Source organism: Egretta garzetta, unplaced genomic scaffold, assembly GCF_000687185.1.
Source record: "Egretta garzetta isolate BGI_Z169 unplaced genomic scaffold, ASM68718v1 scaffold279, whole genome shotgun sequence".
Classification (NCBI taxonomy): domain Eukaryota; kingdom Metazoa; phylum Chordata; class Aves; order Pelecaniformes; family Ardeidae; genus Egretta; species Egretta garzetta.
In genome coordinates this window covers 221,856-232,758 of record NW_009260844.1, presented here as the reverse complement: position 1 = coordinate 232,758, position 10,903 = coordinate 221,856, and the positions used below count along the sequence as shown (strand labels likewise).

The 10,903-nt window shown below is 39.0% G+C and overlaps 1 protein-coding gene across 1 annotated transcript in view; it reads left to right on the top strand.

Annotated features, from left to right (window-relative positions):
- Positions 1–10,045, top strand: part of LOC104133698 (proteasome maturation protein) — a 10,410-nt gene extending 365 nt beyond the window's left edge. The window contains exons 2-7 of the mRNA XM_035902560.1: positions 862–926; positions 1,809–1,906; positions 2,802–2,862; positions 4,826–4,927; positions 6,817–6,910; positions 8,586–10,045. Of these exons, the coding sequence (XP_035758453.1) occupies positions 862–926; positions 1,809–1,906; positions 2,802–2,862; positions 4,826–4,927; positions 6,817–6,910; positions 8,586–8,653 (488 nt within the window). The 3' untranslated portion in view covers positions 8,654–10,045. The remainder of the gene's footprint in view (positions 1–861; positions 927–1,808; positions 1,907–2,801; positions 2,863–4,825; positions 4,928–6,816; positions 6,911–8,585) is intronic.
- Positions 10,046–10,903: the final 858 nt, after the last annotated feature.

Here is a 10,903-nt window from a genome sequence, read left to right as displayed (position 1 = left end):
CGGGCGCTCGTGCTGCTGGGTCGGGGGCCCTCACCGGGTCGGAGGCGTCCCTTGTACCCCCCCGCGCGGGCCGGTCTCCGCCAGGCACAGAATCGTAGAATGGTTTAGGTTGGAAAAGACCTTTAAGATCATCAAGTCCAACCGTTAACCCAACCCTGCCATCCCACCACTCTACCCTGGCCCTACCCGTCTTATGAATACCTCCAGGGATGGGGACGCCACCACTTCCCTGGCAGCCCGTGCCAATGCTTGACAGCCCTTTCGGTGAAGAAATTTTTCCTAATGTCCAACCTAAACCTGCCCTGGCACAACTTGAGGCCGTTTCCCCTCATCCTATCGCCCGTTACCAGGGAGAAGTGGCCGACCCCCACCTCCCTACAGCCTCCTGTCAGGCAGTTGTAGAGGGCGATCAGGTCTCCCCTCAGCCTCCTCTTCTCCAGGCTGAACAACCCCAGCTCCCTCAGCCGCTCCTCGTATGATTTGTGCTCCAGACCCCTCGCCAGCTTTGCTGCTCTTCTCTGGACATGTTCCAGTAATGCAACGTCTTCCCTGTAGCGGGGGGCCCAAAACTGAACACAAGTCATGCAGGTGCTTGGAGCCCTTCTTCTGGGAGTGGGGTGGGGCAGGGAGGGTGACAACCCTGGTAATCCCCAGCCTCCCAGAGCCGGGGGCTTCATGTGCTGTAGCTGCTGAGGGGGGAGGCTGTGCCTCTAGCCTTTGTAGTGGTCAGCAGTGCTGTGGCTGCCTAAGGCGGCCTAGGCACTGTCGTGGCTTGAGACTGTTGCTTTTTGGGAGTGCTTAAGGGTTTTCTCCTTACGTTTTGACTTTCACCTTGGTCTTCTATCTTGTCACATCTTCCAGGTAGTGCATCTTTTCAGTGCTTTCACGTACAGCACTCTCGGAAAGGTCTGGTCACTGTTGAATCCGTTAGTTGGCGGACGCTTTACATGCACGTAGTAACAAGTATTTTAGGGTTTTACAATAGCTGTCAGGTTTTTGACAATTAACATGTCAGTATAAAAGACCTTAAATGTAAGCATGATTTTTTTTTTTTATCTGGTAGTGCTGCTGGAGGAAACTCCTGCACTGCTCATCACTGTCAGCGTCCTGAGATTATTGTTGTCACCTTCCAGAATTTATTATACACTTGCCTATTGGTGGAACAATTTGTAGGAACAATCCTAAAATCACTTCAGTAAAGTCGAGTAGGTTAGCATGAAATTAGTGGTCTGGGTTAAGATGGCTTTACTTAGTAAGTCTGTGGAGGGGTGTTTTTGTGGTCTTTTGCTACAAGTTACTATTTTTCCTTTGCTCTTTCAGTTAACTGACATGCTAGACCAGCTGAATACACCTGGTCCTCTTTATAGCAGCTTTAAACCGTTGATAAAATCAATTTGATCTTATTTGATTGTGTCTGTATTGAAGTAAATGAAAGAATGCTTAGACATGTTCCTTTCTGTCCTGCCAGCTGAGCATGACCTGCCTTCTTCCTTTCCATCCCTGCAGCCCAGGGTGGGAATGAACAAGGGGTAAACGTGAGTTTAATCATTCCAGCCCGATCCAAAAAATGTGTTCTCAATATCTTTAACTGTTATCAGACTCTCTGAAAGAACTCTAATTTAGTGTGGGGTTGGTGTTTTAGTGTTTTGGGTTTTTTTTAAAAAGAGACTTCAAAGCGTAGCACGTGTACATGAGTAGTTTAAGGAGTTTTTGAGCACTTTGGGCCATTAGGCCAGGCAAATGAAACAAAAGGCATCTGGTTCTGTTAAAGTAATTCTCACTTTTTTTTTTTTTTTTTTTTGTTCCAGAATTCCAGAGGCACTTCTTGTCTGCTGAAGGATAGTATCTCAATTACTGAATTTTCAGCTTCAGGACCATTTGAATGTCATGATCTTCTGCGTAGAGGGTATGCTTTATTTTTCTTGTTGAATTATGCCCTAGCCAGTGTTGAACTTCAGATATAGGAAGAAAGTATAGGAAGAAAGTATGTGTTAAATGTTGGCTTTTTAAAGAAGGTTCTTGGAAGGTGAATCGCAAAAGCTGTAGCCTAAAGTCCATATGTTTAATCAGGTTGTCTTTCAAGTGTGAATTTTCTGTGAAACATCACTTCAAGAAGTAGATAACATTAATGGACTTTTACCTGTGTGATACTGCTCTTTAGAAAAGAGATGGCAAAGTATTATGAAATGTACGCTAGTTTTAATATACACATATATGAGTGTGGCATAGTACTGTGGGAAATGGTTAATTTCAGCATTGGTACAAAAAGTAAAGTTAATATAGTGAAAAATAGTGGCTTTGGGTTTTGCCATTTTACATGAGTGCAAAACTATCTACACGTCTTGGATAATGCACCTAGTGCATGAACTCCTAGTTCATGGAGGTTAAAATGTAATACAACTATGGGAGAGGGAGGAAAGTATGTGCAATATTCAGCTGCAAAAGTTTGGGGACTTTTAAAATCAGATAGCATGTAGCTTGGACATAATTAAACTTTTGATGTTTTCATTTGTTAATATTTTTCTCTCTTTCTGAAGAGGGTCAGGGAAGAACACCTGTCATTCTGTTTTGTCAAACATAAACAAAAAAGGATGCCTGAAATTTAAATTCTTCTGGTAGTGATGTAGTTAGAGGTCTTATTTGCTGCCTCTCTATTAAGCTTTTTTTTTTTTTGAGTTCAGACTGTGCTAATTTTATGTCTCTGCGGGTTGATGTTTGTATCTGAGATTAGGTTTAGAATGCAACTTAAAAAATGATATCCTGATTTATTTGAAGTTCAATTTTTTTACTTGCATTTCTAGCTTTACAAGTGTGAAAAATGAATTGTTGCCCAGCCACCCACTGGAGTTGTCAGAAAAAAATGTAAGTATAACATCAAATGCAGCCATCTTCACTCTTAACTAATTATGAAGTTTAAATTAAGAATGTGGTTACCTGGAGTCCTTTGTGCAGTAGCAAGTAATGAGCAGGGTCTTGCCTTTAACAGAATAAAGGTATTCAACAATAGTAACATTTTATTTATACAAATAACATTGTTGGCAAATTTGTTTAATGTTAACCTTCCACTTGTGACTCTCCCCACTTCAAGCAAGTAAGTGGGCTGCCAAGTAGGGATTTACTTAGTAAGGTTCAGTCATCTAAAAGTTATTAAGCTAGTTGTGTATGCAGCCTCTATAGTTAGGTGCGGGACACACCTGTCACTTCTGGAAGGGTGATCCTCCCATTTTGTCTGTAGGTTTACCAATGTCTTCATTTTCAGACTTTCAATCTGTGAACACATAAATACTTTTCATTACTTGATCCCATCTAGAATTCCTACACATACAGTTTGTCATAAGTGTATGCAATCTTGTCCTGCTTAGTCATCACTCATGGACCACTTAAGAGTGGTCTCTGGACCATAGGTTGAAAGTAAAGGGAGACTAGACTGGCAGCCTTGGCTAAATAGCTCATTGAACCGAATCTTGTCTCTGGTGCCTGTTTTGTCAGATCTGATGTAATAAAATGTCCCGAAGCAAAGGCAGTATTTGGATATAATATTCCAAATTGCTAAGCTAATTGGCATGATGAGGTCTGAATGTAATGTCTAATGTAGTCAAATTCTGACCAGTGTTAGTATTGTCTAGAGTTCAAAGGATGATGTTAATGTGATACCAACTTCACAAGCTGATTTATAAATACTATAAATGTTTCAGAGCTATTTGTCAATTGATTTTTTTTTTACAACTGACCACTATAACTTAGTTTTTAACTCCGTTTTTGCTATATAAAACCTGCATAATTAAAAGATTACATGCTAGAGAGAAAAGAAATGCACAGAAATAATTAAAACAGGCAATGTGATCCCATAAAAAGTATGTGAAACTTCTACATTGTTTTTTCCACATATTATTTGGTTAGTTTTTCTGTAAGTTTAAGTTTATGGCCTATTTAAGAATTATTTTCATGTACATTTGAAAGACTTATCTTAGCCTGAGATAGTTATGGTTGGTTTTACTGCCATAAATGCTATTTTCCTGTTCATTTTTGAGATCCCTCCGCATAAGCGGGATGACATTCTCACACTGACAGGCTTTTGTCATGGTGATTGAGTACAGGTTTTAAAAGAAGAGCTTTGTATTTTTTGTTTTACTTTACAATATTGTATTGTGTCAGCATTACAGGCATGGGGTCACTGCTATAAAAGCCAAATTTGAGACTGGATTACTCAAGCTTAACATTAAGCATAAGTTGTGTTCTTCGGTATTCATGAGACAGCACTTTTTCTACCTTTACAAAGTAGATTTTCTTTGTCTTACTGAGCAGTTTTAGAGTAGTTGGCGGAATTATGAGCTTTCTTTTGCTTTTTGGAGTCATACAGAGTATATGTGGTGCTCTGTCTTCCTACTTGATCAGAAAAGTATTTCGAGTGTTTTCAAGTAGTCTTTGATGGCTAACCATAACATCAGTAGTGGCTTTCAAGTGTGTGTTCTTACTTTAAACTAGGCTTAGCTTCCACTTTGTGCTGACAATACTGTAGTAATGTAAAGTAGTGCAAAACTGCACCACTTGGTGGTGTTACATGTCCTGCTTGTCAAAAATAACAAAATAAAATTGCTACTATTGATTTGTAATAAAATCCAGCAAAAAAAGCTATTTCAGTTTCATAAAACAAATATTACTACATCACTGTCTTTTGTGTACATGAGACACATGACAGAATCACTGCATTTTTATATACAAGTTTAATAAGCATGTTCATGTAAGTAGGATGTCAGAAATCTCTTGTATGGCTGTACTTGAAAGTAACTTTTTCTAAAATAAAAATCGATGTTGTTTGTGATAGTTCCAGTTAAATCAAGATAAAACAAACTTTGCCACGCTGAGAAATATACAAGGACTCCATGCGCCGTTAAAGCTGCAGATGGAATTCAGAGCAGTGAAACAGGTAGGCATTTTTATCTGACTGGTATAACTTCAACCACTTGAAAAAATTTTTATCTCAGAACATGCTTTCAGAGAGATGTCTTTATTGAAATACCTTATGTTGCCAAAAGAAATTCTTTCACTGGACTGCTTTTATTAAAACCGAACATTGCAATTAATAGTTCGCAGAACAGTCAGTATGCTAAAGACTTTCTGCTGCTGTTCTTTTATTGGTTATTTGGTGAAGTGGTAACTGCTCTGGCTTTTCTGTGGACTAACTTCCTGTGAGCCTTCAGAGAAAAACAGGAGGAGTTGAGTATGAATTCCTAAAATTAATGCCCTCCTCTGTAGAACGTATGATCTTCATGGTAAGGAATCTCCACATCTGTAGGGCAAAGAGACTTAGGGATCTGAAGCAGGTAGTGATTTGGGAGTGGATACAGAGGTGATGTGAATTGCTATGTGCTTATTATTGTTCCACAGCTTTTCTTGGAAGATCAGGGGAGGTCTACAAGGGAGTTAAGTTCAAAGGCTTTAACTCTTAATTGGGAAGCTGAGTCTCTCCTTTTCCTTGGTACCACCTAGGACGGAGGGTAACTTGGAGGGAGGCTGACTTTGTCCCTTAGTAAACAAAGAAAGCTCATTAATCCTAGTAAGCTTTTTTTTGGTTTGTTGAAGGTTTTCAAGCTATTAAGAGTTGTTTTTCCAAGTGAGTTGGAGCAATTTTACACTCCCTCCCAGTGGATCAGCTCTTGAACCACAATGAACTGCATTAAACCTGGCAGAAATTACTGGTCCTGAAGATGTGAAAGTCAGACAGGATGTATGAAAACATCCCTTGATCTCAGCTGTGCTGTCTTACAAGGAAAAATCTTTTTCCTAACTGATGTTAGCACATGGCTAACAAGTGTATGGCTAATGAGGCAGGTGAGGGTATCCTGATACTGTGCCTTCACAGGTGTTCTTGGGGGATGGGTGTGGGAAATACAGTGATGAGAAGGTTTTTCACTCTCAGCTTCATGTTAGATACACAAGTTCTTTTGAGGTTTAATTTCACTTTTGTAAAATATTTACTGGAATAGTGTATTTGCACTTCTGAAAATTGTACCAGTAGTGATTATGGAAATCTTTGACATATTTTGTGTGTAAAGAGGTTGCTACATTATAATTTATGCTTGTAAAATATGTTCATGGTATAACTGAAGTATTGCTGCTAGTAGTGAATGCAGTTTTAAGTACAGATACGCCATTCTCAGAATATTTAGAATCTGAATGCTTTGTGTGCCACTTGACATTTTTTCATAATACTGTGGGTGAAGGGTAGAGAAGAGGGTGTTGAAAGTAACTGGGAGTGGACTTGAACCTTAAGAATTGGTGGGGATCAGAGAAACAATTATGATTTAGATCAATTGCAAGGAGGGTGATGTGTAGATGTGAAAATCAATATAGCTCTTTCACGTACTTTCCTGACTTGTGTCAGAGATGTAGAAAACTTAGAATGTGGTTTCCAAACACTGCAGTATATGTCAGCTGCCCAGTACTGACCTCAGGGTGTTGATGTGTTTGTTGCAGTAAGCCTCCGCAGTTTTATGTGATAACAGAGGATTAAAAAAACCCTACTTTTTTTTTTTTTTAACTACATTATTTGCTGTAGTTGCTATATGGCAGTGAAAGCCAGAAATCTAGTGAAGGGCTGTCTTTTCAAAACAGAGATAAACAATAGAAGGTGGTGGTGTTAAGTAGGTTTTGCTATGTGTGTGTGACAGTACTTCTCTTATTTCATTGTTGTTTTTGAAGGAAGACATGACTTTGCCTGTCACTTTTCTGAGTCACTTCAGGCTGAAAAATCCAAATATAAACCCCCTCAATTTTAGACCTGCAGAAACTTGAACTCTTGTTGTCTTTTTACAGGTCCAGCGTCTCCCATTTCTTCACAGCTCAAACATAGGACTGGATACTCTGAGGGGAAATAATGAATGCATCAGTTTTGAGGATATCCTTAATGGTAAATACATTCTGGTTTGAATGTTATGGGAACATTTAAAAGTAAAATTTGGGAACTGTGAATTTCTTTGCCTCCATGGAATAAGAGAATTAAATGCACAAAATAAAAAGAAAAAAATTAAATTCCTGAAGGCAAAGAAGCACTGGAGGAAGGAGAAATAAATGTGGTTCAGCTGCTAGTTGTGTGGAAATGACTCTGAAATATTGAGTAAGCCAGTATTTGCTTGTAGGCTGGGTTTAGAAATTCAGGAGTAGAAGAAGATTATGCACTTATGTTTTATGCCCATTGCCGCAGAAACTTTTGAACTACTTGTGTAGATTTTGATAGGTGGAGGTTACAAAGATTTTGTAAGTTCTATAATTAAAAAGATAGAAAGGCTAGAGGAAAGATACCAAACTAATGAATCAGAGATGTGGTAGGGGAAGGCTCCCTCAAATTAACTCAACAGTTTGCAGTTGTGTGGTGGACTACTGACTGACAGTTAGAATGTGTGGAATAGAATAAACCTGGAAAAATAGTTTAAAAATTATTTTTTCCTAGCTGGCTGTTAAAGACATGGGAGGAGACAGAGGGTACTTTGAGGTGGGGTTGGAGAATTAAAAGAGCCAGGGAGATAGGAAACTGGAAATAGTGGAGGGGTAAGTGGGAGTCTAGAGGCATGAGGTAAATCTGGAGTTGTTTTCTGGGATTGGTTTACAGGGAGCAAGGGAAGGAATTTTAGGTCATTGTGGTTCGGAGTAGAACAATGTCAAGTGTAATTTATAGGAATTTAATTATTTACCATTACTCACAACAAGCTGTTACGTAGTTACAGAGTGCTAGGAGTGAGTGGGGTAGATGTGGTTTTGGTAAGGTTCTGTTTATCAGCTGGGGCTGGGTTAGATAATTTTGGTGTCGCTGGAGGAATCAAAGGCATTAATAGGCCTTATGCATGGAAGGAAAACACTCTGATACACCCATAAATTAAAGTCCTATTTCTTCCAAAGTGCAGACACAACTTTTTTTTCTGGCCTTGATTTTTTTTTTTTTTAAATTTTTAATTTTTTTTATTTTATTTTTTTGTATGGAAATGAAATTCATGCTGTTAGCATTGGTATCTCTTGTGTCCTCTGCACATTCCTCGATAACCTTTGAGTACAGTGGCTAATGTCAACCATACTTTACAGAATGGAGGAAATCTCAGAGATACTTAAGGGCATAGAATTTCTGTGAATCTAGGTGGTTAGGTGGAGAAGAGAAACCACAAATATGTCCCAACTAACAGAAGGGCTGGAGTGTGAGCTCCTGTGCAGAGAAGTTGCATTGGAAAGAGATGTGGGCACCTGTGAGGAAAAGCTTCAGTAGACTTGAGGTTTTTTTAAACACGACTCAACCGGCCTTGAGATTCAGGCTCTGGGAGACAGTGCTTACATAGAACTGGTTGGTTTTACTTGAAGTGTGTGTGTGTGTCCCCTTAGGAAACACTGTTCCAGGACAGATGTATTTGTTATCTGATGATTGCTTTGGATAGAGACTTAGGAGTTACAGACCTGCATTGTGCAACACTCTCACTGTTGCACTAAGCATTAGAATGAAGGGGGAAAGAAAAGAAAAAAAGAAGTATGGTGGTGTTCATAGTTAATGGTGGTCTTTGTAGCTTGGTAAAAGCCTCATGCTGTTGACTTGTCTTTTCCAGATCCTTCACAGAGTGAGGTTATGGGAGAACCACACACGATGATGGAATACAAGCTCGGTTTATTGTAACAAAATGTACCCCACAAAAATGTTTTGTGCGTGTCTTTATACTGCAGATCTAAATACATGATACTAAATTGACGTTGACGGTGTTAAGCAGTCCTACAGTTATCATTTGCCTTCCTTGATGAAAAGGCACATTAAATGTTTAAAGTCTATGAATTGTTCTGTGCTTGTTGTCAATTACATTAATGTCCTGTGACTAGGTAGTTAAAATGATGTCTCTTCATACACTGCTCAGGACAATAGCTTCTTAACTATGGAAATGCTATGTATGTATACAAGGAATCCAGAAATACCCATGCATTTTAAAACTGATAACTGTAGGTAAATGCATTTAATGGATGTTCTTGCAGAAGAACTTTTTAATGGGGAAAAGAAGTTTTTTTCCATTGAGTAACTCTTTGTTCATGAAAATTTCCATACACTTTTAAAACTATTGAATAAAAGTTTGCTATAAATGCTGCTGCGTTCCAAAATATATTTAATCTTAAATCAAGAATATGTTATCCACAGCACAGTGTTGTTCCTTTTTCTTGCAATATCTTTGAAGATCTGTAATTTCTGCACTGCCAGTGGACTCCTGCTACGTATGTTTTATCCCCTTGCTCCTGAGTGAGCCATTAAGCATTTGTGTAGAATTGGAAGTATTGCTGTAAGAAGGGAGTTAAACGTGTGGATTTTTTTCATCTGTTTCCCTGAGAGGATATTCTGGTTTCTGAAAGCAGAAGCAAGTTCCACTTGGAGTTTAAAGAGGTGTTTTAAAATTCATTTGGGAACATAATCCAAAAGAGCACTCCTAGATCTAGGTATTTTAAATTTCAGAGATTAAGAAGAATGCAGTGCCTAATTATGACAGTACCTAATAAACCTGCTGCAGCGAGACCATGAAGATACAGTGGTACTGGATGACAAACACAGAAATAATTTTTTGTGGGTTTGCCAAAATCAGATCTTAATGAAGGGAGAATGAGAGGCCTATACTTAAACACACCTTTTAAAGGAGCAGGCCACTGAAAGGTTTTTTGTGTGTTATTAAATTCAGGGTTGTAACAACCATTTTCTGATACTGTACATGTGCATGTGTCCTGCAAGGCAGCTAGTATGATGGGCATATTAGGAGAAGAAAAAAAGTCTGTGGTTCAAAAGATCATCTATTGTCACATCTGGGGAGCTTGAAACAATATTTCTAAGATAGGAACCGTCTTTATTCATCAGGTTTTAATGACTTGGTTAAATTGCTAAGTGCACTTACTGTTCTGTTGTAGATCATTTTAGCAGAAATATTGCTATAAACCTCTTTTCACAATCTCGGACATCTCTTGTGCTTTTCAATGTGCTTCAAGCTGCCACAGATCCCCTATCTACATGGGCGGAAGCCTCTAGCTTCTGTCCTGTACATTTTACAGTGCTTTTATGTGCATCTATTGCAAAATACTGCAACAAATTAAAAACAGTGAGATGATACAGTATGAGACACTTTACTGGCAGTTTTATTTGGTTTTATATTTAAACTTGTTTCATTTAAAAAGTGAAGCTTCTAAAATTGTCTTTCACTTGAGAGTTGCAGGGATTGGAGACTTTTGCTATGAAATACAAGCTCTTTCATTTCTATTTTTTGCCTTAGTGAGGTTAAAACCAGAACCGATAAATCGAACAAGCAAGCATAGACCTACTCACTATTTTGCTTTCCATAGCTGTCCTAGTCTTTCTGTGAGCTGATATACTTTTTTAAATGTCAGAACTGGCTGCTATTTTATAAGTGACAAGTTTCTTGGCAGTTTTGTGTAAAGCAGAAGTAAACTGTTGTTACAAAGCAAGCTTGGGGTTTGTGTTGCCCTATGCTCAGGCCAGAAAGGGCGAGGGATTACCTTGGCAGGTCTGGGACAAATTAAGTTACAGGCATTGATTTTTAGGAGGATTTTTGGGTCTGCCTTCCCACCAGCACCATTCCAGGAATAGGGGTGCACAAAACAGGGAGTCATCTCATAGCTGTGTGCAGTTACTGGTACCTTGTAGCTCCCTGCCTCGGTGTATCTAGCTCACTGGCCTTTCCCGGTGTCTGCTGGAAGGTGGGTGCTATTGTATCTGAGCAGAACTACCCTAAGGCAAGTAATTTCGTAGAGTTTCTCATTGGCACAGCTAGGAACGGACACAGATTAGGAGGCTGGATGTAATTTCTAGGTGGTTTTGTTCAAGGGTTAGTATACTTTATTATAATCTTGGGTGAGATCAAGCCATATTTGGAGGAAGGAAGCT